At 39.5% G+C, this 27,472-nt stretch overlaps 1 protein-coding gene across 1 annotated transcript in view; it reads right to left on the reverse strand.

Moving 5' to 3' along the window:
- Positions 1 to 27,472, reverse strand: part of PIK3C2G (phosphatidylinositol-4-phosphate 3-kinase catalytic subunit type 2 gamma) — a 214,836-nt gene that overhangs the window by 36,628 nt on the left and 150,736 nt on the right. The window contains exons 24-28 of the mRNA XM_074167982.1: positions 22,484 to 22,640; positions 17,276 to 17,385; positions 8,389 to 8,581; positions 7,704 to 7,825; positions 2,868 to 2,976 (exon numbers count right to left, since the gene is read on the reverse strand). Of these exons, the coding sequence (XP_074024083.1) occupies positions 2,868 to 2,976; positions 7,704 to 7,825; positions 8,389 to 8,581; positions 17,276 to 17,385; positions 22,484 to 22,640 (691 nt within the window). The remainder of the gene's footprint in view (positions 1 to 2,867; positions 2,977 to 7,703; positions 7,826 to 8,388; positions 8,582 to 17,275; positions 17,386 to 22,483; positions 22,641 to 27,472) is intronic.

The raw sequence follows: 27,472 nt of genomic DNA on the forward strand, positions 1-27,472 counted from the left end.
GTAGAACCAAGTGTGTAGTCAGTCCTGTGTGGATTGGACTAAACTTTTCAGAGCTGAAAACGGTGTCTAGTCAATCAGGGTAATGTGTTTACAGTGATAGCAAGGGTATTTCATAACGAAATAAAAGCTCTTCTCTCCATCTCAGGCAATACAACAGCATATCATACAGCTATGCTACCGTACAGGTACAATTCAGCAGAAAGAAATGACTGTGTCAAGAAAGTAAAGGGAACCCTGTTCTGCAGGCATCTGCTCTTACAAGATTTCTTCACAAATTTCTGAATTAATTATTTATTCCTACATAGTTTCACTATTTCATAGGAGTGACAGTTTGGTAATACTTGAGAACAGACAACTCACTAAATGGTTTCTGCCAGGCTCCCTAGGAATTTGAGGAAAAGGACAAATTTGACTGCAAGGTTGTCCAAGGCATGAAGAGAGGCAAAATAATTGTATTTATTTTTATCAAGAAAGCCTCCTAGTTTGGCTTTCTGCTCAGAGTAAAACGAGGAAGACACCACGACACTTTTAAGAGAGTCATACCAAAAGGGAAAAGTAAAAAAGAAGCCTTCAGCCAGGAATACAAAGGAAATTACCCACTGACTGGTCTCCTTGTTCTAAGTGGGTCAGAACACGTCAGTATTTTCTAAATTTCTCACATCTCCCAGCAGGAGAAGCATATTGAAGTAAAAATAATGATTCAATGTTTATGGAGTATCAATAACTTTAAACGTTATGATCTAGAATTGCAGGTTGGCTGCATGGTGGTAAGCAAGATGATTTCCCGCATGCAGCAGCGCTTTACAGATGGAAACAATCTGCTCATTACTCCGTTTATTGCCGTGCCCTCCAAGCCCCACACACCAGTAGCCGTGCAGCCCTCTGAGGCACAAAATTCTTTCCTTCTCCTCGTGGTTCAGCGCTATAGGCTGTACCAGACTGGAACGGTTTTCAGCATCCGCACCCTCCGGCATGTCTGCAAAGCCTCACTGGGCTGGTTCAGAGCCACACCAGCATTACGTCCCCAAGCAGACCTGTCCCACAGTTCCTTCTGAATACCCTGTCCGTGCTTGTGTCCCAGCAGCAACGTGCTGGGAGAACTTACCCAGCTCCACGGGCACGTGCTGCAGGACCATAAAGGGAGGAGGTAAGGCGTTAGGAAGCCCATTGCAAGGCAGCACGCTCCAGCTGGTTACTAGCCCATTCGCAGACTATGGAGCGGGAGGGAGACGAGAGCTTCTGCGCGCAACTGGGAAATGTTTTTATTATTATCCCAGGGCTTTAAGAACTCTAATTTTTCAACCATAGATTAGGCTTCAACACAGCAGTGCCCAAATTGAAAATCCATGTACCTTACAGCAGCCCAAAGCACAGCAGAAGATACAGAGCTCCTCATTTCTAGGTCACTGGCTTGTATCAGTTTTTCCCCAGCTGTGACCAAAAGGAGCTAATGTAAAATAAACTCACAACCCTAACGTGAGTGACAGAAATTGCATAACAGTTAACCCCAACTTGTGCAGTTTATTTGGCAAGGTCAGTCAAGGGAGCCAAGCACCCAAGTCAGCTGTCCATGACAAATTAAGCGTAACTCTGTGAGACAGATATTATCTATCCCCTTTGGAAATCTTCTTGATTTCAACTCAGGGCGCAGAATTTGTATTCGTATTAATAAGAAAACTCCTGTTTGTTTTACATGTGGACAATTTCCTCTTTAATCTCCATTACACAGTCACAGCTGGGAAAGTTATATAGCTAGGCAGCAAACATTTTTCTCCTCCTGCAAGACGTTTGAAATCTTGGAGAAAAAGCATGCTGTCACACCCTCTTTTTGGCATCCTGGACTGCCTGCACTATTAAACCAAACCAGCCCCAGTCTGTGCTACGGGACATGACATGGCTCACCTGGCAGAGGCCCAAGCTCTGCTGGAGAACGTGCCAAAGGTGAGACAGCAGGGTCAACGCACGAGCTCCTGCCTTGGCTCCTTTGAATTCACTTAGCCTCTACATCAGCCTAGGATCAAATGTAAAACACTGGGTTTTCCTGCTTGTCTGACGGCTTTCCTGACAGTGGCTGGTCGCTGGAAGATGCCCTTTATCTCTCAGACCCTGGTGAATTGACCATTCAACTTCCAAAGTGACACAGGGTAATGATTTGACATCTTCCCAGAGTGCATGGGGCATTTAGCTGCTCCTGGCCCTGGCTTTTACGATGCGGAGCTGGATAAGGCTTTGTCCTGGGCCAGACAATAAACAGACAGTGATTGTTTCAACTTTCCATTTTGAAACAGGAGGAGAACACCAAATCTCAGAAAACAACAATGAATAAAAAAATAAAAACCACCAATTTTAAGGGACACAATGTATTGTTCTGGTAATATTGAAACATTCTGGTTTTGGTCTTATGTTTGCAAAACAATTTCTTCTACATGTTAATTAAATTTTGAAATGAAGAGTATTTCTGGGCTGAAAGAATGGAACTTTTCACTTAAAAACTGTCAGAATGAGGCTTTTCAATATTTCAAAACTTACTCCTTTTTTAGACACTACATTCCTCAGAACCTACTCCTTACTGTCAAAAATTCAGTGAATCACTACTTTTGGATGGCAGCAAAGGAAGAGAAGTTTTTTTGAAAAATGCCCTGCCGGGTCTAATAAACTATTTTCAGTCATTCTTGTCTCTGTCTTAAGTTCTGATGAATGCTACAATGATTCCATCTCAAAACAGCCGCATTAGAAGACATGTCATTTATGTAATTTTTTTTTTTTTTTCAAATGAAGCCATGGAAAGCTAAAAGTACTAAAAAGTACTAAAAGTTCAATGCTACTAAAAATCATATGCAAATAAAGTAAATACTGGAAGAGCTCACATTAGCCAGCTTCCTGGATCCACTTAATAGCTGCTTCAGATAGAGATTCAAATCCTTCACTCTTCTATGTTCAAGATCTGCAAAAGGTAAATGCCATGAATGGGGGAACCTGCAAAAGAAGAATATTCATAATATAACTCTTGTACTGTATTTGCTGAAAATATTTCCAGCTCTAATTAACAGAAGAAAGTTAACACTTTCTAAGAGGTTTTTCAGGTAGGGGAAGGGATGGCTACAGTGTCCAGAGGATTGATTACCCTCTGACTCTGGTTCTTCTAATAATTTGCTGATACTCTGTTTCATACTGTACCCCTTTTTCTGTCTAAATAATTAATTTAAAAAAAAAAAAGAAGAATTAAAAAACCTCTAGAAGGCACTTATTTTCAGTTTATGGTATCTAAATACCTTTAAAAATTGGCCCTTTGTGATCCCAGGAAAATGCTATCCTCCTCACTTTTCGCACTCGTGTTCGTGGATAGCACAACAGGTCTCTGAGCTCAGCCCAGGGCTCCTGCTGTACAAACCCTTACCACAGAGCATTGGATAACAAAGCCTTACAGCACCAATGTGACATTTTATGAATATATCATTGCTTGCTTTTTTACCTCAGCTGTTTAGAATGTAGATAAGTTTTTCAGAGCAGGTCCCTGATCCCATATGTAATTTCAGGCGCTAGTATAATAAAAGTAATATATGAAAACAAATGATCATCACAGTAGCAAAATCAATCCTGACAAAAGCAATAACAATAATAACAGTAATGTTCTTGCTGAATTTTTATTAAGATGAATTTCATTTCAGTTTAGTAAATAAACCATATATGCATAGAATGGCCTCATGTCAATTTTCAAATGCTTTGGTGATTGAAAATGTCAAAACCTCACTTTTTTTTACTTGAATCATCTTTGCATTTTAGAGACAACACACATTAGATTAGTCAAAAGGTTAAATTTTTAACAATACACATAATCAATTTATATTAACCTTGCCCTGATGAGGACTATTTCTCTCTCAGGTTGAAGGAGCATTAGAAAAACTATCTGTGCTAAATTGCATGTAATGGGTTTTGTGATATGGATTGCTAATATTGGGATTTATAACTAATATTATGCTTTATGTCCGCTAATCTATGTGATCTAGAAAGGTAGAATTTTTGATCTGGTTGCATTTCATGTTACTCTACTGCTGTAAATAGTTAACCGTGTCTTGTTGACAAACCTCTCTTTTTCTGGTACAACCTTGTTTATCCACTAGCTCTCAAGAGACATCTGAAGGCTTCAGATAAATGAATAAGGAGCCATCTCACAGTGCGCTACACTGAAAAGAGACACTTGGCCCGCCTTTTGAAAGGCAGCTGGTCGGATCCTACTTTGAACAGGTTTTACCCAATTCCACAGCTCGGTGATGAGATGTCGTGAGCTTTTCAAAGGCCAGCCAAATAGCAGCACATGGAGCACTGGATTCCCATCCCTAGAGAGGAGCACTGGCCAGCTTTGCAAACCACCCAGCTGTAAAAACGGCAAATAGCAGCCTCACCTAGTGAAAATAAAATGACTGAAGATGATTAAGCCACAGTTTTTGTTACCAAGAGATTCAATGTAATTAGGCTCTACGAATTGTAATTAGACCTATTGGGTTGGGCTTTTTTAAGCTTGTTTTGTAACAGAAGGCCTTTTGTGAAGATTATACTGATTAATAAGATATGGTAATTCTTTTTAGGAGAGGAAAAATCTTTACCAGTCTTGTGTAGTACTTCTGAAGAAGGACTCAGCACTGGTACAACTTAGTCTGCAACTAAAACAGCAAGGGGGCAGGATGACAGCAGCCTATTGGATCTATGTATGACCTTATGATTATTTTTGCCTATAGCAGTGAAAGATCAGGGCTCAGTTAGGCAATGTACAAATGAATAGTAAAAGGCGATTTCTTGCCTCAAGAAATTACAGCGGCAGAAGACATAACGAGGAGGGGGAAGTTATATGACCCAGGATCACGACATGTACAAGTTGCAGAGATAAAAATAGAGCCCCGGTCATTCGGCACACATAGATACCCTGCGAAAGTTTTGGGTTCCTCTGTGGCACAGAAAGGACTTCTTTCAAGAGATGGTAGGAAAGATCTGTTTGGAAGCAGCTTAAAATTAATTAGACCGTATAACATAAAGAGAGGACTCTGGCTGTAAAATGTAAGCCCTCAGAAGATGCACCCTAAGCACAGTGGCAAAACAGAGGACAGAGAAACTGCTGATTGATGGCACCAATAACTCTGCTGCGGTGAAGGACAATACGAACCTTGTGGCGGTACTGAACGTTACTTTAAATGGCCTTCATGCTTTTGCTGAATTGCGTCTATGGCTGAAACTGACTTTGCACTTGTGAACACAACTTGCGTTGGAAATGGTTAACTTCCCAAGCTGATTTTAAGCTTTGTGTCTACCTTAAGTAGATCAGAAAAATATAAACTTGCGCCACATGCAGACATCCTGCATAGCAGATTCCATTTCCTACTTATTGGTTTGAAGAACATTCTGTGTATAAATTACATCACCTAAATGCTTTGTTGGGTGAAAAGATTTTTGGCCTTTTAAGAAAACAATAATTAACCACAATTAATACTCTGTCGGAAACCAAGTAAGAGGGAAGGTGCTAGAGTACAAGGGCTTGCTTGGGGCAGCTGCGCGTTTACTTATAAATATGGGCTGAATGTTTAAATTCAAGATTTCAGATGCCGAGAACTCTGAGCTTTTGCCATTAGCTTCTTGTGATATTGCCAGTATTTAGCACTTGTATGAAGCAGACTCATTATTTCCTCCTAATGAGACATGAATATATACAATTTCAGGAATCAATACAAAGCAGTAACCGAACCCTTTCTGTTAGCAGTTCCAATTATTCTAGTAATATTAGACATTTTACTTTTAAATTATACATTTCCAAACTGATTTTGTGGTTACACTATGGAACAAGGCTTTTTCCTTCCTTTGAAGCATCTGGCATCAGCCAGAGTTTGAGCTTTGTAATACACAGAGAGAGACTAATGGTCTAATACGGTATAGCAGTTTCAGTGATAACTTCCTATAAAAAATAATTAGGTTTTTTATTATTAGAATAAAATCTGGAATACATGAAAAGCCTCAAATTGACACAGTTCTGTTAGAAAACAACCCAAAACCTTAGCATTAAAGAACATACATGTAAAGAAACATTGTAAAATTAATTACTTTAACACGGTCTTGGGTAAAGATCATACAGTGACAGGTTACTGCTGGGACTGAATTATGACAATAAAGCTCTGGAGGTCTTAGTCACAGCCTCAGTATATGCAGATTAAACCTCTGTGAGTTCTGGAACTCTCTTTTGCAGTGAAAATGTTGTGATGGATTTTACTAAAGATAGATTTACCTGAAAAAATGGCTAGCACTATATTTGAAATTCACTGAAGAGTTTCTGAGGTCTACTGAGTTTCTAAAGAGAAATGTATTTTCCTTCAAAGGGCTGTGCTCACCATAGGAAAAAAAATCGTAAATAGCTACTTGTTAAATATTTTATTTTACAACCTAATACTTACTGTGAAAATATCTCCAAATCAAAACCACGATTCAAGCACTTCTAGCACTTAGTGAAATTCTGATTCTCACCAACTGCTGCTAACCAGTTCATGTCAACCAGTCACAGTGAGTCAAACTAGAGTCAAGCAAAATCCCCTCAGGCAGGAGAAAGATTCTCTAGAATTAACTAACCTAAAGCCATTTAACTGAATGCCTCTCGCAAGCTTGGGGGAATATAAAATTTGGATCTGAAATTCGTGGACTTTATTTTTTAAGTCAAAACCACGTTGCTTGTGCCTATATACTCCAGGTGAAACATCAAAGACCTTTCTATTTTTCAAGCATATCACTTGCAGCTCAGCTTGGTTCAAGTAAACTGCTGGTCTTTTGGGGCAGCTTTATGCTTTATTGTAAATTGAACTTGAAGGGGGGGCTTGTATCAGCTGGGTCAGCATGACTGTTTAGGAAAGGACTACTTTGTTCTCAATGGTGTATGCAGTATAAAGTATATGATATTTGTAGAATACGTAACTCCACTTGTATTACCAAAGCCGTGGACGATCATTACATAAGGCAAAGCTGTTTTACATAAGACAGAAATAAACTGTGGGACTCACTGTCCCAGGAAACTGTGAACAAATAAGATGCAGAATATGAAAAGCAGGAATAGACATGCACATGGATAAAAAGTAATATTCAGAATTATTGCAACTAATGATAACATATTTTTCAAGAGATATTAAACTGAATGATGTGAGGCATAAAGTATCAGGATTTGGGGCCAGGACAGTACATAAGATTATTGCATATTTCTCAGCTGGGGAGTATGTGCATCTTTTTGTAAAAAGGTAGATCATGCCTGCCAGTGTCAGAGATTGGCTTGTTTCTGTTCTGGCCCAGTGTGAACGTTTCTACATTGCTTTAATATATGGATTTTGCTATGAGTTTTGATCAGTATCATGCAGAGAATAAAAACTGTAACAGGCCCTATCGTGCCTTTAATGAAGTCAATACCACTTATCCTTTGATTTCAGGAATAGCTGTGTCAGGCCCAAGCTGTTCCCCCCTTCTCCCATTAAAAAAAAAGAACAATAAAATATATAAAAGTTAGATTGTCACAATGCTCTATGATTCAGTTTCTTCTGGGGCTGAATAGAAGGCTTGATAGAATATGTTGCATTGCCTTTGTGTTTCTAAAAATATGTCTGCCATACATTTTCCCCATTTTTATCTGTGCAGAGAGAGAACCATTTAACAGCAGAATAACAATAGCTAATATGCTGCCTTACTCTGGGAGGGCATGTGATGGAAATTGCTTCTGGAGATGGCTGTGAAGTTCTGAGAACTGGTCGAATGTTTTTTCCACAAAAGTGACCACATTGCAGGTTTGCACCACTTGGACTAGATATAGCTATATTGGGGAAAAGAGAGAGGCAGAAAAGTGAAATGATCAGAGTCACACTAAAAATAATGCACAAGAGAAAATATAGGGTGATTTTAACAAAGAAAAACCTTTCTTTAATGTAGTGCCAAGTGCCAGAGAATTCAGTTTGTAATTTATAGTCTTTGCTGCACAGAAAGAGAAACTCGCCTGGATTGCATACAATTCAAACACTGAACGATCACTGCAGTGTGTGAAAACTAATAATGCACCATTAAAGCATCATATAACAGCCTCCGATTTCTATTAGGCTTCCTAATTTTATGCCGTGCTTTCCTTCTGGATGCTTTAATTAGCTCTTGATTTATTTTTCACTATAGGGCATGAACTGTTCTCCTTAATGGCTCCCCGCTAATGGCTGTCTGCCTGGTGTTCTTTCTCTCTGGTAGCTCATTGCTTATGGCACTGCTGTTCATCCTGTGATCCTTTTAATGTGGCACAAGCACATCTTCTATAAAGGATGAGGGAGACTCACAGAAGAGTCGTTAAAGATCAAGGCAAAGGAGGGCAAGCAGTACAAGTATAATACATACGGAGTCAGACTTTTTGTTGAAGCCCAAAATGGTGGCTCTTGCGATTGACTTCTCTTCATCCAGCATCATCCATTCTTGGGGGACAGTCTCCGGAGCTGGAGGCTTTGCAGAGCCTGTCATTGACATCTGTACAAGCGTGTGGATCAAGTTATTAAGTTTAACAGGGAAGCACTCCAAACTCTCCTTTATTTTCCTGAAAAACAAACAAACAGAAGAGGTGCTATTTATGCATCTGTTTTGTTTCCATTTCTTAATCCTTGGCTTCGTGGATGCAAGAACCAAAAAACCCCAAGTCTTAAAACCAAGCTGACATGAATAGGTGCACAGACACACGGTCACCAGTCAGACACACCAGTCACGGCTGTTTGCAGCAGTACAGCATGTCCAGCCCCTGAGCTCCAGTGCTTAAAGGAGTGCTCTTGCCATAGCCCGTCTCATGGCTTACATTGGGGTAGTTATTCTTCACGAGGTGGATACCATCAGCCTTCTTATGGACGATAGAGACAGACAGAACATTTCCATGTGTGTTTTGAGGAATTCCAGGGTGGAACAGCATGTGTTCTCTTCAACAGGTAGGGGAGGGTGCCCTAGCACTTTCTTTTTGGTTATACTAACCTCACATGGACTTACATGTGTTTGCATACGGCTCTTGCATCCAATTTGCGATTTAGCTGTGCATGATGTGTTGCTAAATCTTCTACCCAATTCTTAAAAGCTCTATCCCTGTGGAGCTGCTTAAGATGAAAAAAAAAAAGAAAGACAAATTTTCTCCCCTTATCTCTTCCCATCTCATCCCTGTGCAAGGGGAGCCAGAACACACTCCTAATTTCCTAGAATTCTAAGATCCTTCATCAGAAAAGGCAGAATAGATAAAAAATAACTAGATATACATGTAGATATGTACGGCAAACGGGTTTTAACATCAAAGTGAACTCAACTTGAGAAATAACACTGCAAGATAATCACTGGTCTTTGAAGAGTAAGATGCTGTACTCATTAGAAAACACTCGCCCTCTTGAATTCAATTGCTGCTTAAGAGCTATTTAACTTGTGATGCTAATTTTTTTTCTATTTCCCTGCTTACTTCTACAGCTCTCTGAAGATATTCTGGATAGGTTCTGATGTTACAGAACAACAACCCATTAGTTTCAGGCCATATGGAAGCAATCCTCTAACAACTTGTTGCGGGGGGTGGTGGTGTGTCTTTTATTTTTTTTACTTCCAGTTTTGGACTATATCTAACTAGCTCACGAGGGCTGACAATATCCTTAACCACCTTCATCATCCCCTGTTCAAAGCTGAGCAAATGCTTCACCTGTCATTTTAAATTAAATGCTTATTCATGAGTTTCTGTGAGTGAGTTGGATTGTGCACTGCAATCAGTTGAAATCAACTCCATTCATCGTATTAGCCTAATTTTCATGATCTCAGACATTCTGGATAAAGTCTGTAGCTTCCTAATTGCAACCATACCAAAAAGAACATTCTATCTACACATAGCTCCCTGGCTTGCCCTCCCCCCCCCAGTTGAAATTTCATTCACAATACTGTGTGAATTTATCATACACCAATTAGGCATACTAAGGTATCTCTGAATTGATTCAGTTAATTATCTTAATTATTAATTACATTCCCAGAAACAGATACATACAGACTATTTAATAAATGACACAAATTAACATTCAAATGCAAAACAAGAAAACAAATCTTATTTCAAAATATTAGTAGAAAATCAATTCAGTGCTGATTAATTAGGTTGCATCTGTGGTAAACTTTTTCTTTTTAACTCCTATGTATCTAATTTAATGTATAGTTTAAACACTTCCTAAATCACTGAGACATGATTTAGGTTATAGAATCTGTAACTGGGCCATATTATAGCAAAGCAGTTAGGGAATTTGCAATATTACTATGAGGCATATTAACTTTGCAGCTAAAAGCAGTGCATTTTAATTCACATAATCAGGCCTCTGCTTATAAACTAGTAGTAATTCAGATATCATCACTAAGCAGAACAGCTGATACCAGAAAACCACTATTTAAACACTTCAGTATTTTAATGGCTTGTTGTTCTTTCCATGGGTCCATTAAGCTTCTAAAATGCTTTTAACAACGAGATTGCTAATCATATACTTTAAACCTAAACAGAGGTTTTTGTTGTCATTGTTGCAGATTTTCTCTGTGAGTTGTTTTATATGATTACATTTAAAAGAAAATAAAAGAAGTATAAGTTGTTTTCACCCTCTCTTGATATTCTGTTTTCTCTGTACGCAGTCCTCTGTTAGAATAGAAAACATTAAGCAATTCTTATGTCATGTTATCAACAGAGAATTGAAAAGGCCTCTTTGCTATTCTGATGACATCTCAGAGCGTGTCTTCACAGCAAGGTAGAACAACTCTGGTTATGGTTCTCTGCACTTTCTTTCAAGGGCAAAGAAGCTTAAGGAAACCCTCTTTCCTACAGCCTCCCAGAAGCTGATTCCTAGCTATGTATGGAGCCGTGAGGTACATTAAACCCATGTGTCTTGCTTCGTTTAATTTTTAAGTTTATTTTTAGCATGGATTATTTCACTGACCCAGTTTATCACATTGTGGCATCCGTTTCCCCCTTCTGCTACCATTTTTAAAGTCCATCCTAAGGATCAGTCATGGAACTTTCTCCTTGAACTCTCTGAGATCCCCATACACCTTCTTTGCTCTACAGCCACATTAAGTTTAGCCATAGGTGAAGAAGTTGGTAAGGTCAAGGTTATTCGTGGATGAGATCCTCTTGCTCCCTAGGCCATTACCATCTTTGCCTGTGCCTAAAGCTGACTCCTACTCCATAAAAATGACAAAAAGTTTCTTAGTTATTTCAGAGCTCTGGTAGCCCAAGCTGCTTCTCTAAGTCTGATGGTCTATAGATGGGAAAACTGAAGTTACCTATACAAAGGGCATCAAAAGCACAGGTTAATCAGAAGAAAACAGGAAACTGTCATTAACTAGAATAACATTAATTGCAAATCACAATATTGCTAACACCCAGTTTTCAGGCCGAAAAATGATTTTTTTTCCACGTGACAACATCCATTTACCATACAGATTGGTGTCTGACCTACTTCTCAGAAAAGTGAGTTAAATATCTGGGATTATTGAAAAGTAATGACTTTTGGCTTTCCACCTGCTGAACTGACTTTGAATTTCAGATTTGGCTCACAGTCTTGGTACAGAACTGTCAAATCACAGTATCAGGTAAGACATGCACAGACTGGTTGGCTGCTTGTGTAAACAGAGATGGATGAAAAGAGTGGCTAGCATTTTCAAGGGTGACTAGTGATAGCTGGTGCCTTGATTTTCAGGAAGTAGACATTTCTTATGGGGCAGGTATTCCGAGGGCTGATGCTTAGATATTTTGGGTCACATCAGCCTTTTTCCACAGCCTTTTAAGAACACATACGCTCATTATTACTGACTAGTTATCCAGATCTTAGTCTTGGTACATATAATAATAAATATTCACCCCAGACTTCAGAATAATTTTCATTATCACTCTTGATGGCATCCTGCTTCTCATTTCCATCTAGGCCTAAAATAATTCCGCATTTGATGAGTAAAATTTATTTTCATGGGATTCTCAGATGCTATAGAACATGGTGTTTCATTTATATCCAACTTTTCCATCCATGAATTTACCAGGCTCCATTTTAAAACAAATTGGCTAGTATGCCCCCAACAGCTCTTAACAGACTTTTCCAGAACATTACTACTTTCAGGGATGGATCTTTTCTAACTTTCAGCAACATTTATTAATGCACAGTTGATATTCTTTTGGTGTACAGCAGTGATAATACTTCAGTTCAATATCTTATTTCCCCCTGTGATAGTATATGGGCAATGACCATATTCTTTTTACCCCTTATTTTGCTAGGCTTCAAAAATCCACGTTTACTTCAGACTAACTCTGATGCCACGGGCTGAGGACATCACATACTCTCCTGAAGCGTATCTTCCAGTCTGGTTTCCCTTTTAGTCCTCCTATGTGCCTCTCCCAGGACAGAGGATATTCCTCTCCCCTGAACTGGTGGCATGTGGGGTTTATACCACAGTATGAATGCTTCAAACAACATAAATTCAAGGAGGGAGTCTGCCTCTATTCCTTTGAGGCACAGATACCACGACATTTACAACCTGCTCGAATGCCGGTGAGAGAAGCTTAGCACCATGGTTTTGTCTATGCCCTTTCAGAAGTCACCAGTGAAAGCTGGTTTCAGTTGTTTGTGAGATTTCTTGCTGGAATATCTGCAGCCACCTGGGAAACAGGGATCAGCTGGATCAATTTGAGATTAGCATCACATTTTGAAAGGAGTTATTGTGAATTGTCCAGTTTTGCAACTGCTGGCATTTGTGGTTTGGAGTGGATAAGCTTGACCTGGGCAATGACAGGTGCCTAACAAACGATTCTGTTAATATATAAATAAAGATGGCAGCTGACCCAAGCAGTAACCCCCCCCGCCCCCTCAATCATGCTGCTGAAGACATGCAATAGTGCTTCACTGGTAGCTATCAGTTCCACACTGCATCTCTTATTCATGGGCTTCTGCGAGTGGGTTAGATTGCATACTGCAATCAATTGAAATCAACTCCATTCATTGCATTAGGCTAACTTTAATCCCTTAAAAATAATTTTAAATACACATCACTTTATGGGCACATTAAAAACGTCAGGCAGCATGCGACACCATGCTGACATTTGAAGACATCCAAAGAGGAAATTTATATCCAGAGGTAAGATGGGTTTCCAGTTTCTGGTAAAACTGTGTTGTCAGGGGGAAGAGGAAAGGAGGGAGGGGAAAGGATCAAATTGAGTTTCAAGGATCAAACTGAGTTCAGGGCAGATGCTGGAGAGACAGCAATGTTTCATTTGGCACTAGGTGCACAGAACTGACAAGCAAACACAGAAACTCTTGTTTAACTCTCAACTGGTGCATTGTTTATCCATGATCTGAGGCTGTGACCTTCCAGAAGGCTGTAAGCTGTGAGGCTTAACACTGCTGCTCATCAGCTCATAACAGTGAACTGACCCAACGCGAGAAGAATACAGCACACAAACGAGACCACAGACTGTTCACCATGTCTTGTATCAAGAATGAGAGCAAAGGAATTCAGTAAAACAGAGAACGCTTTACCATCCTGAAAGGGGTCAGTACATTACAGTCCAAACTTCGGCAGCATTATTCTGTTGGCTAAAAAGGTGACGGCAAAGAACAAATTAACATTGTTTTGCCAGGAATATTTGTGACATCGTTCGTCACTTCATGTTGTTTTTAAAGAACAGTGAAGGCAATGTCAGTATTATCGCTCAAACCAAACTCAGGCAATTGCTGAAAGCAACCTATTTCTACAGAAATACAGAGAAATATTGTTCTCCTGTTTCCACTAGCAGAAGATTGGGGTTTTCAGCAGACACATTATATGATCAAATCTGAAAGATTACAATAACTACCTTGTACTTAGAAGAAGAAATAACTTTCTGCTGGCAGGGTTTAACATTCCAATGACCACACTCCTTCTCTAGAAAAAAACTTTTTTTAAAACAATGAAGTGTTTTTGGAAGTAATTAGGGAGAAGAAGGAGCTACAAATTGCGAAGCTACTGGAAGTTGTGCTAATAATCAAAACTTTTAATTTCCTTGGCTTTCTCAGGACAGCTTGAAAAATAGATACAAGAATAAGCTACAGAGTGATCCAGTGTGTAACTGGATTTTTTCTCACCTGGACATTTTGTATCAAAAAAAGGTAGGGAAGAATTTTTCTGAAGGACAGGATTAAAGATGACACAGGTAATGCAAAGCTCACAAAAATCTCAATATATCAACACTCCTGGGGGCAGGTTGGAAAATGCTTATACAGAGGGGTAGGATCTGCATGCAGCCAGGTATCAGGCCATTCCAAAGCCTTTATTTTGAAAAGTGCCTGGACACGCTTTTCAGAAGTTAAAATATGACTAGACATGAAGACTGATGTTCTGCTCATGTTTAAACATGTAGAAATATTACTTAATATATGTGTTGAATTAACACAAATTATATTAAAACATGAATAGAAATTAGAATAAAGAAAAAAAAAAAGCTCCAAGAGAAATGAGATCCATGGAAATTCATGAGCTAATGACAAGAGACTTTCTTTTTGCAAATGAGTGTATATAATAGAAACATACCCTAAGAGTATAAAAGAACTAAATATGCACCCTAGCAATATCTGACTTTTCTATGTGATATAAAGATCTCTATGGACAATAACAAATCTACACTTCAGCATTTCAAAGGAAATTGGAACAATAGCTCTGGAGTTCACTGAAAACATTTTAGCAGAAAACACAGTTTCAATAAGAACAGAGCCCACAGCACTCTACAGATCTGTACCATGATGCTAGTTTTGTTGGGAAGCAGGACCTCAGCGGTGTTTCCGCTCTGAAGGCCATCATTTCCTTAACATCAACCCTAACGAGAAATCTAATGGGAAGACAGACGTGCTGGCCTCTGAGACCTATCTATAGTCTCTCTGGGCTGAATAGGATTTCCAAACTCCAATATGAACCTCTAACAGGCAACAAAGCATGGTAACTCTTCTTACTTCCAAACAGGTGTTGAGCCACATCTCCTTCCTAATGCCAGCTGTTATAAACATTTCCCTCTTTGTTATGTATATCCTTGCCTTTTTTTACTAATTAAATGAATTGGGTTTTTTACCCATGAGAGACAGCCACAGCCACCCAAACTGACAGGATCCAGACTTTAACAATTTAATTAGAAACTGCATGTTTTCCATTTGAACTGGAAATATGTCTGTAATTTGGGAATACGTGAAATTTTGAAGGAAAGGATAAGGTAGGAGTTGACCATAAATGTGAAGCTGTAAATTAAATTTTAAAATAAAACAATCTTGCTATGAAGCAAGAGTGAAAGCTTATGAAAACAACAAACGTGAAAGGAGAAGGAACTCAGTGTTCTACTGTGTGTAAAGTAATAGAACAATAGGTTTTATTGAGAAGTCCCTCTCTTTTTCTTCAAAGAAGGGTCTTCCTTAAACTCTCTAGGTCTCTGTTCCAGCCTCCTCCGAATCTACTGCCTCAGTTCTACAGTCTCAGATTCTAATACACAAAAAGATGACATATAAACAACACGATACAAATTGCCCAGAATCTTCATATGGGTCTCTGTAATAGTAATGAGACTGGCTCAGCTGCTGCAGTTCAAACTTTCATCTCATGTATTCACAGCAATGCGCCCTCTGGCTTGTACTGAAGGGTAGGGGGAAATTGCTCTCGCAGTTTGCACTGTGCAGAGAACTGTGCTGCCTTACGGGAATGTCCCTTAGGGCTCTGAATTTGAAAGGAGGCCTTCACTAGAAGTCCAGTGCTGTGAACTGGATGGATATGTGCCCTGCAATTGCACCAGAGGAGGAGGAGGTCAGAAGAGTCTGGCTTGCTCTGCACGTGTACGTGGTGTCCAGGGTGCGTGACTTCACAGATTGTCCTTGGGAAATGATGGTGCTGCACAGGACAAGCTCTGAGAGGGAGAATCTTTCTCATACTACACCTAGAATGGGAAAGTGACTCTCCAAATCCAGGCAGTTTCCACTGGCTCTACCTAGAGCCTTACCACATCGAGAGTTGGAATTATATGGAATGCAGAGGCCTGACCTGAAAGATCAGGACTGAGGGCTTTCAAACTGATTTTGTACACGTCATCTACAGCTCCTCATGAATAATCCCCAGTTATTATTGCAAACAAGTGAAAGGTTTCATTATCATAACACAAACCAAGCTTTAAACTTACCTATATTTACACACAATGCTTTTCTGTGATAGATCTCTTAGGTGCTTAAAAGAAAGAATTAGTACCACATTGCACGTGGAGAGAATATTTCTAACAGAGGGAAAGTAACTTGCCTGAATCAACACAGAAGGCCAAAAGAACAGAAAAGGAAATAAAATGCAGGAATTCCAGGTCCTCACTCAGTCCATTAACAAGTTGAACCTTTTTATGCAATCCAAATCCTGTTGCATGTAGCTGCTGCATTTAAAAGCAGAGAGGAAAGCTGACCAGATTATAAGCCAGGATAGTTTCACCATGAAAGCCAAAGAAATCTCTAGGTACTGAATAAGCAACTTCTTACAAGTGTACCACAAATGCATAACTGTTTCTTCCAGAAATTTGAGGAGACTGGTTATAACATGCATAAGGAATGGGCTTTTTTAAAATAAACATGTGAAGACCAATTATCTTTTTGTGTAATGGTTTGGGGAGACCTCATTGCCCTCTACAACTCCCTGAAAGGAGGTTGTAGAGAGGTGGGTGTTGGCTTCTTCTCCCAAGCGAATAATGGCAGGACCAGAGGAAATGGTCTGAAGTTGCGGCAGGGGAGGTTTAGATTAGGTATTAGGAAGAATGACTTTACTGAGAGAGTGGTCAGGCACTGGAACAGCCTGCCCAGGGAGGTGGTGGAGTCGCCATCCCTGGAGGTATTTAAGGAACGTATAGACATGGCACTTCAGGGCATGCTCTAGTGCCCGAGACTGTTGGTTTGCGTCTGTTTGTGGGTGGTGGTTGTGGGGTGTGGTTGTGGGTGTTTGTTTTGGTTTGGTTTTGGTGTTTGGTGTTGTTTTTTGGTTTTTTTTTTTGTTTTGTTTTTTTTTTTTTTTTTTTTTTTTTGTTGGTTGGACTCGATGATCTCAAAGGTCCCTTCCAATCAAGAAGATTCTGTGATTCTGTAATTTCACTGATTACAACCCCTTAACGTAACAGAAAAAAATGTGCTTTTTTTTTTGTTGGTTGGTTGTTTTTAATTTGACAGCTTTGCTTCATGCCTGAAGGAGATAAGTTTTCTGGATTACATTCTGGTTTTACCTTGTAAAGTAGCTTGTAGCCTGGAGGTCTGAGTCCTGAGGACGGAGGTTGTCATACACATACTTCAGATCCTGAATGCTGTTTAGCTCGGGCAATCCTGCATGCAGCATCTTAAAGCAAAGAAATATCATTAGTCCACTGTTCTGTTGAAAAGAAATTTAAATGAAATGGGGCTAACTGAGAAAAGAAAGGTTTTGCACTGAAAGGTTGTCTTGTAAAACACAATGTTTTGCTGATCTAAAAAGTGGTTCTGAGGCTACAGCAATGTCTGGAATACTAAAGTGAATATATTGCATCGTAAACCCTCACACTGAGGTACCAGAAAGAGGCATGGGTCAAAATCAACGATCCATTTTAGTTATTTATTTTCTCTTCTCTTTATTTTCTCTTATCATAATCTCAATGTGTGCATTGCTAAGCTTCCTTCATAGCCTTCTAATGATGATAAAAGGAAGGTGACCAAATTCAGTCACCTGAACAACAGTAACCACATTTCTGTTATGCTCACAGTGTTATCTTAGTCCTAATCCAATTTAGCGCAACACCACCTTCTCATTTGTAACTCCTGATTCCACCATCACGGCTCTGGACTCCTCCTGCAAAGGGATTGTATGTTCACTCCCTTTACAGTCAATGGAGGAGAAAGGTTCTTTTAGATGTCAATTCACAGCAGGAGCCCTGATTTGGGCACTGAGAACTGCCCTCTGTAGAGGATATCATTCTCCGTCGATGGGGAACGGACCTGTTCCAGCTAGTTGGCTAAATTAGGTTCAAAAGACAAATAATGCAAACATTCCCCTTGGAAAATAACACGAGTAGGGTACACAACTGAGTGTATCCAATTGCCCATACAGCTCTCTCCAGGCATTTTAAAATGTCAACAACAAAAATAATTTTTACTTAACTTCGAAACCTACTGATTTTTCTCAACAATCACAGCAAGTTGAGAGCGATGCTTTGTGTGTAATGGAGAAAAAAATCACTCCTTCACATTGCTCAGAAGGAAATGTATCTGAATTTGCAGTCACTGCTGTGCGTTCTTCATTGATATTTATGTCTAACTCAGACAGAAAGACCCACTGAGTTTTGTGGATAACAGCAAAGAAGAAAGGAAGCACTGCTTTTATTTTAAGGTTTGGTTCAGAGATGAATAGAGTAAGGGGAAAAGAGATGGTGGGGTATTTTCTTTATTCTTTCAAACCTTCTCAATATTTTTAAGTCACGTTTCAATATTTTGTATATTTTCTTGTTGGCATTATGACGAAAATGTTGCTTCACATCTGACCCAATCTATACTACCACTGGACAGTTAGATTGCTGTCTCAGAGCTCTGGCTATCAAGGAGCACAGAGGCAGAAAGCTCAATGAGGTGAATTTAAGTGAGTTTAGAGCGGGGACAATAACAACATTCAGCACTTAAGGACACACAATGCTATTTATCTGTATGTCTTCAACCCATTTATAAAAGATGATAACAACTTCTGTCCCCTTTAAAAAAAAACAAACAAAACAAACAAACAAACAGTTGTTGCATAGGCCAATTAAGCTTCTTGCCCTGCATTGGAAAAGGGAACAATGCCAGATATAAACATAATCTGAATGATCTGCAGTGTAAGTGAAAAATAGGATATTTTAGGTTGTCTGCATTTCAGAAGGTAGAAAACCATTTGATGAAGCAAAAAAAAAAAAAAAGTATATTTAGCTGGGCAGCACGTACACAGTGCTTTGCTGGCTGCAATGGGGTCCTAGAGGCTTATTATACTGCTTCATCCCTCTTGCTCCATATAGCATCTCTTTCATATTTCCTGTCCCCAGATGGAGGAGGCTTCTGAACACTGTGTCTAGGGATACTAGATGCTAATTAGACAAGACATGTTCAGAAAACAACTAAGGTCACCTAGGGCAACTCAAATGTCACTAGATGCCCAAGCTTAAGTGCCTGCATTGCTCCCATCGTTCGGCCACACGTAAGTCTTGACCTACAACACTTCATTATCCCAGGCTTTCTGACTCACTGACTGGAGCTGCCTACGCTCTCCTTGGGCTTGGGTTCAGAGCTGGTGTGTGACGCTCAGCCCACCGTCCCATGAAAAACGAATAGTCCTGGCATGCATTTCCATAGAACCATAGAATCGTCTAGGTTGGAAGAGACCCTTGGGATCATCGAGTCCAACCATCTACCCTACTCTACAAAGCTCTCCCCTATACCATATCCCCCAACACCACATCTAAACGGCTCTTAAACACATCCAGGGATGGTGACTCAACCACCTCCCTGGGCAGCCTATTCCAATGCCCGACCACTCTTTCTGTGAAAAATTCTTTCCTAATGTTCAGTCTAAACCTACCCTGTTGGAGCTTGAAGCCATTCCCTCTCGTTCTGTCATTAATTACCTGTGTGAAGAGACCAGCACCAACCTCTCTACAGTGTCCTTTCAAGTAGTTGTAGAGAGTGATGAGGTCTCCCCTCAGCCTCCTCTTCCTCATACTAAACAGTCCCAGCTCCTTCAGCCGTTCTTCATATGATTTATTTTCCAGGCCCTAAATGCACTTTCCATGCATTAGACCTCCAAAACGGGTGTTTTCTGATCTTCTTTTCCCAAATGGTGTTTCTGAGTTGTAGAAGTGTGAAATGGCTTGTGTGGGGGCACAGGATTCTTGAGTCTTAGATCTGCTCTAACTACTGTCTCCTGTTTTACACTCTTAGCTTGACCTGTTTCTTGTCACAACAAGGCAAGTAGATCAATTACTTGCTGTCTGTTGGCACCTCTAAGGCCCTTTTAATAATTTTCTACCTGAAAAATCTTTATAACAGTAATGGATTTTGCATTTTTTTAAACTAGTCAAAAGGTTTTTGTGTCCTACGATCACCTTCTTTTATAATAGTTCACATCAATTCTTTAATGAGAGCAAAGCTGATGAACTACAGGCATTTACACAGCTGAACTCTGCCAGAAGACTCTTGGGTCTCCCACAGATGTTGCTGCTTTTGAAAGTGATGGAAACTTCATGGATTATTTCTTACTCCCAGTAGCAAATGTCACTACAGTTCTAGAAACATGCTACTCACCACGAAGAAAAAGTATTAAGCCCCAAACTGGGCCAAAACCCCCGAATTGTTGTTCGTAATCATGGTTTGCTTGAATCCACTAACAGATATTGACCATCCGGAGCACAGTTTACTCCTCCTGTGAAGTACTGTGCTTTTCGGAAATTGCCTTATAGTTTGGTATTTTTAACTATGGTTTATAAATAGCAATTCAGAATGTGGAAGGGGAAGGAAAAATTAATGATGCAGATTAAGAAGAAGAAAAATTAATATCCAGATATTGAGAGAAATCTTAGACTTTCATTGTTACAAATAAGCAGTGGCTAGTTTATCTTCCTCCTTCATGATAACATCTGATATTTTGCATGGAAATGAATTCAGAGTGGGACTTCTTCACAGTCTATTTAGTGTTTTTAGAAAAGACCCATATAACTAAGACATTTTGATACTTAACGGTTTCCAACCAACATCCTATTTCAAGTGCAGAACCACACTCACTCTTCCAAACATCACTGGCAAAAACAAGGCGCTCACAAGCTTGTCTTGTTTGTTTAATTTCCTTTTGATGCAAAGTGCTCATCGATGGGGTGTGAGTACACTGCCAGTTATTTTTCAATTATGAAATGCAACACAATTGCCTGAACTGCAGCCCATTGACAATGCTAAAACATACCTGTAAGCTGCCTTTCAGCTCAGCGCTATTACCTCTCCATAAAGATCAGCAGAAACAAAAGAAGACGCAGCATGTCCTGAATATAGACAAACCTGAGCTATATCCAGGCAGAGATAGCTAGTTATTTCAGAGCTCCTGCTGGGAACATTTTCCTAATGCTCTCTCTCCATTATCCCAGAGTAATCTAGTATCATTATCTCTGCTGATTGCAGAAAAGGGACTGCACTGGGGACAAGGAGGTGGGCAGAAGATGTAGCTATATTTGCAGCATGTGTTTTTAGGCAACCTGTCCAGAAATGCACAGTTTACTGCTGTGGATGCAGGAGCGTGGGTGCTCCTGAATTTTCCAGAGGTTCCTTAACTTAAGACAGTATCTCCTGCAACTGCACCCTCCACTGCTTTCAGCCAATATGGTTACAACATACTTGGGCAAAATTATGCTTTATGACAGGAACGCGGTTTTTGCTGCACCTTTGTGACTACTTAGAAGCAGGGCTAAGAGATCTGGGGCAATCCTTCCTGCTTCATACTGGCAAATCACAAAATGTACCACTGCACGAGAATCCATGGAACGGACAGAAACAAGATGAGCAAATTCTTGCCATTTCTTCCCTCCCCATTGCAGAAGTTGGAGAGCAGTGCTTACAGAGCAACTTCTTGGCTGTACCTCAATCTCAGCAGGGGTTCCGTTCATAAGGCTGTGTAAATTTTTTCATGTGTAGACCAGTCACCTAGGTTTTACACAGGGCCCTGGACGTAAGTTTTTGACTAATATCTTAGCCAAGCAACTTAACAAATATTAGTTAACCTAATATTCTCATTCTACTCGCAAAGGGGAAAAATCATTAACCTTTCACACATAATAGAGGCATAAAGGAGTTATGGAATCTGCCACAGCATGTGAGTCAGTAGGAATTCTAAAGTGATAAAAACTCCTAGAGGTCTTAAAATCCTATGCAAAAGGATTTTCAAATCTGTAATATGGGTAGTGCTCTTTCTTTCTTATGTTTGCCATTCTAAGAATGAAGCGCGGAAAAGTACAGAAAAACCACTCTAATGGAATCACCGTTAGTTGCAGCTAGGTGCTGTCACATCACCCACTCTGTGAAATATCTAGTTTACTTTCCCTTGCTGTAACCATGAATGGGATCAGTAAATGATTGTTTGAAGACCTAGAGAAAAACAGCTGAGTGAAATTCCGGGCTGAAACTTGTACTCAGTTTCTTTTGCAGCTTTCTGCTATTTTGTAACAAAGAACACACTAAAGAAAAGCAAAAAAAATCCAAGCGGCTTGGTTCTTCTTTCCTCAAAAATTAGTACTGACATTGGATAGTTTCTTTGCACAGGAAGTGCCAGCACCAACGTTTCCAGCAGAGCAGCTGATACCTCTTCAAATCACAGTGCTACTGGAGGCAGGAGAGAAGCGGTAAAAGGGAAGAGGACACCAGAGGAAACTAATTTTGGGTTTCATCCTCAAACTTCTTACCATCTCCAGCAGGTTCAAGAGTAACTGGCTGTGTTTCCTGACTATATTATAAGCTCGACAACAAAGGTCCACAAACTCTTGAAAACGCTGTGGGTTTTTTCCACCTTCTGTGATGAAATACTCCATCTCTGATGTGAAGATGAAGGGAGCTCGGTCCCTTGAAAAGAGAACATGAGAAATTTCATTACATGAGAAATTTCACCGAAAATAGCAAATCATGCCAGACAGTTAATATTTGTAATTCATTATTCACATTTGTTTCTCCAGAATTACCTTCCTCATTATTTCACCTCTCCCTTCCTCTATGTGGACAGCTCTATTGCTCTGCCTGGTGTCACTGACTAATTGGGGCAGAGACAGGTCTCACAGCAAGAGCTTCCTACTACGAAAACCAATCACTGAACAAGTTTGGAGCTTATATGTTTTCTTCTGGCTCCTCTTTGCTTTTCTTTTTAATTTCTTGACTCCAGCCTGAAAGTGAATCTGGAAACAAGTTCTCTCCTGGTATTGAAATATTTAAAAGTTGTTCTCAAAGAGGCTGGGATATAAATATCAACTCCCTACTAGACAAGAAGTGAATTTAAGAGAAAAATTACAACTCCACAATCCAACAACAACAGAAAAATACAATATATGATGCTATCATTAAATATACTCCATTCTGAAGGGATGTTTCTGACCCAAGTTATAACAGAATAAATCTAAATACATTGTCTTGTTTTCTGTACTGTTACTCTGTATTGATCCTAGAGTAAATGAGATGCAGAATCTGACACCGTGTCTTGGCTTTTTTTCTTATCAGTAGCATAGTTTGTGGCTATGGCATGCTATGGCAGAAGAAAACAGATTAGCCAGGCTTCTGCTAACAATCCTATCATTTGAGAGTTTCAGAAAGGCCTGACATATTGCATCCTTGCACACACAAAACTGCTGCAGTGATTTCCTCATCACAACTGTGTATACAGATGCATGTAAAGAGATTAAAGGGCCATACACCAATGAAATATACACAGCGTGTTAACCCTTAGTTCAAAAAATAGTGAACTAAATATTCTTGGGAAGCCTGAATGCGGAAACAAATTTGAGTGTCTCTCTTGCTAAAACCTCAAATGTGGGCCAAGTCTGAACCCACTTCATTTGCTGGTTGATTCATAAATGAGACAGAGAAGCTTTCCTAGGAGTTTTCCTCATTTTCCTATAAAAATGCCTGCCTTCTATTATCATAGAAACCTAGGCTGCAGCTGGAAGCCTGAGTCACAAGAAATGTTCAGGTGGCCTTCCCTTTCTTATGTCTGGAAATTCTGGATTACACTGAAGCTAACTTAGAAAGCAGGCCTCCTATGGGTGTCGTTCACCTCAAAGCAGCCTCGGCCACTAAGGTTGTTTTTTTTTTTAAATATATTATTCAATTTCAGCTAGGTAGTACTAAGAACGATGAAGGTCCACAATAGTCATTCTTATTCTTTCCTTCCTCATTTTTCTGTATTATGCAAGATGGGAGTTCATAGCCTGACGGTTATGTTGCAGTATGACTGCTACATACTTATTCCGTAGTTTTGTGCTTCAGTTTGCTGAGAATTAGAAACCTGTGACTGCTACTGATTTCAGAGAGCAAGATTTCCCCAGAACCTTCATGCATACATTCATTCATTCATTTTTTAGCTTATCTTTTGTTTAGCAGTGGTATTTCAAAAAGACATTAATTATTAAATAAATTGATGCAACGAGGGTTACAGAAGTCAAGTTGTTGAAGCCAATAAGAAAGAGAGATAGAGCCAGAAACTTAGCAACATTAACATTTTCACTTATCTGTGGACAGAAGTCCAATATAATCTTGATTTGAAAGCATTTTAACATCTTGAGAATGTTTAAAAAAAAAATCTGCTTCTTTTCTGCATTTACATTTTTGGGCTAAAATATTCCAAGCCTACTGCTGTAAGGGTCTCATATGATATATTATATTCAAAATTCATATTCAATTTCTGATATCCAACTGCATCGAGGCACAATTACACGAGGAAAACATAGCCCTTTCTGAGCAAGTCCAAGTCTCCCACATTAAGTTACTTGAGCTCAAAGCAGACACTGCAGTCAGAAATTGCTTTACTGGAAGAAATATGGTGCCTAACATTGCTGGGTTGGGCTGTGGGCCAACTGCCACATACCGCAAAGACCGCAACATTAGTCAATTCTCCTACCGTTGCTGCTAAAGGATCCATTTGAACACATAACTGATATTTTATTATTTATATTATTGTCCTGGGTTGAGAGACACAGGACTAACTTTTCATCTAATGCTGAGGAAAATTGCACTTTTAGAAGACTCTAGTGTCTGAATTTGTGAAAATATTTACTTTATAGCCAGCCAGGCTCTGTGGGAATCAAGGTCTCAGTGTTTTCGAGCCTTGCTAGGGGCAGGGACGAGGAGGAGCAAGGCCTGGGCATTTGACCCAGGCTGGCCAACAGGAGTATTTCATACTATGAATGTCACATTCAATATAAATTAGAAAAGTTTGCTGCATAGCTGGCTCTGTCCCTGATGGCGGCGGGTCCAGACAACTCCTTGCCCCGGTGCCGGAGCCCTGAGGCCTTTCCTTCCTCCTGAAGCCATTGCGCTCCCAGTGTCCGCCATTTGCTGTCCCTGCTGGGAGTGCACAGCTTCTGCTGAGAGAATGGGCTGAGTATCATTCCTGTCTATCTTATATCAGTATCGGGATTAATACTGGTTCTTTAGTATTATTGTTAATTATTTAGTCTTAGTCTACTAAATCTATTTATATTTCAACCCTTGTGTTTCTTTGTGTTCCCTGATTCCCCTTTCCGGGTGGGGAGGGTTCATCGGGTGATAGAATAATTGTCTAACGACAATAGATTGTTATGGGTTCTCTCAAACCATAACAATTATTTATAGATTAATTTTACTTGTAAGATGATTTTAAGCAGTTTTACAAGGTTCTTAAATGTTTCGGTATCATTTTAGACTGTCTTCAAAGGTGGTAGGCCTGTCATCCCTTGTTAACCTGCAAAATACAATGTAGAAATTTGCTTTCCCTTGTTTTGCCCAAGGTCTTGTGATATCAGAGCCTCTCCTGCAAGGTACACCCTGCAATCAGTCAGATGGTGAAGTTCCATTCCTGCATATGTCTAGGTAAGCCCACTGCTCATAAAGGGAACACTTTGCAATTGAAATTATAAAAGCACATAAAACCAACTTAGTATAGGAGACAAGTCCCACTAGAAGGAACAACACAGTGATTTATCACAATAATATTAAAAAGCAAAGTTTCAGCGCGAGGAGATGCTTACTCACTGAAGAGTACATAAAGGATTCTGAAAACCCAATTGACAGGACTGAATGTCTGCATATAGATGCAAAATGTTCCTTACTGCTTTCACAAACTCCTTTGGAATATAAAAAATATAAAATAGAGAAGGGGATAGTCTAAAAATTACTCCAGCAAAATTACAAACAGCCAAGTCAAGTCACTGTCCATCATACCTGGGAAAATTTTCATCAGCAAACAATAGAGGCTGGTTTAGCCTACAGAATTAAAAAAGCATTGCATGTCCTGGTGTCACAATAGCATTCTAATTTATCATGCGCACTCACACATGTGTGTAAAGGAACCTTATCCTGGTTCACAGGTTGTGTTTCTGCTTTTAAACCAGCACATCTCTAACTGATGGCCGCCTTTGTGGCACATAGCTCAGATCATATTACGTGATGGCAAGAAGATATGCAACTCATCCAAAAGGCCTGGTAATAATAACTATGAAAGACATCATTCATTTGGACATAAACCTATTGCATAGCTTGCTCACATGAAGTTATCGAAAAAGATATAACTTCTTACCCCAAAATATACCCTCAAGCTAAGCCCTATAATACTTTACACCCATAGGATGTTCAAAGACCAATCACTGTGTTACAGCCAATGGGAAGAGAGCCCTGTGGCCTAAAATCTGTATTTATTACAACTTGCTTCCATCAAATTAATGAAATGATCGGCATTAGTTTAACAAAACCAGTATGATGGAGTATTTTCAAGTAAAAGCCTTTTACCATATCTTTGGAGAAGACCAAAAGCCTTTTTTTTCTTTATGGTGTGCTAAAGAAATACAGAATTGAAGCACTCTTGAATGACCTCTACTATAAAATGGTAATGTTGGGTTTCATCATTTCTAGAAAAAAAAGTCTCATTGAGAGAACTGACATGGCTTGAGATAGACCAAAGATGTACAGTCAATAAGCCTTCCCATTAAAGCTACCTTATCACAGCTTGTTCACTACTTTTTTTTCCCCACTAAAGCCCTAGATGAGATTAATGAGCCTTTTGGTTTTATAATAGAAATCAGTCAAAAAGGTAATACCCCTGTTTATGACAGAATCTGATTGCAGACCTGGACCTTAAAGGCTTATACTTTACTATGACTGTGACAAAAGAGTTTACTCAGGTCATTCAGCAAGGAGCAAGGCTAGTTTTATGGTGGTTTTATTCTTTTTTTCTTGTGTACTGCTTTTAGAGATTTAAGATTTTCATGGGAATGTGTTTTGCAGTTCCTCTGGAGATTAAGAATGTTTGGATGATATGTCATGAGAGGGAGGAAAGAAAGGAAACCTCAAGCAACTGAAGAGATCATAATGCAAAAACAAACTTGGTTTGGGGTGATGGGAACATTTACTGGGACTTCATTGTAGGCTGGAAACATGTTGCATTCCTAGAAGACCAGTAAGATCATTGGGATTTGTTATGAAACACTAGATGTAAACAGATCAGCAAAACTTGTAAGGTCAACAATGGTTTTAGTTTTCACTACTATGAGTCTCACGGTACAGAGTATTTCAGAATGATACACTCACTGACTTTTATATTAAGTAACAAAAGCATGTGAGATAACCAAAACCAAGTGACCTTTACTCTGATCCAATCTAAACTTCCTAATAGCATAGTTATGGAAAAGTTCAAGTCACACACAGTAATACAATAA

Source organism: Numenius arquata, chromosome 2, assembly GCF_964106895.1.
Source record: "Numenius arquata chromosome 2, bNumArq3.hap1.1, whole genome shotgun sequence".
NCBI classification, from domain to species: Eukaryota; Metazoa; Chordata; class Aves; order Charadriiformes; family Scolopacidae; genus Numenius; species Numenius arquata.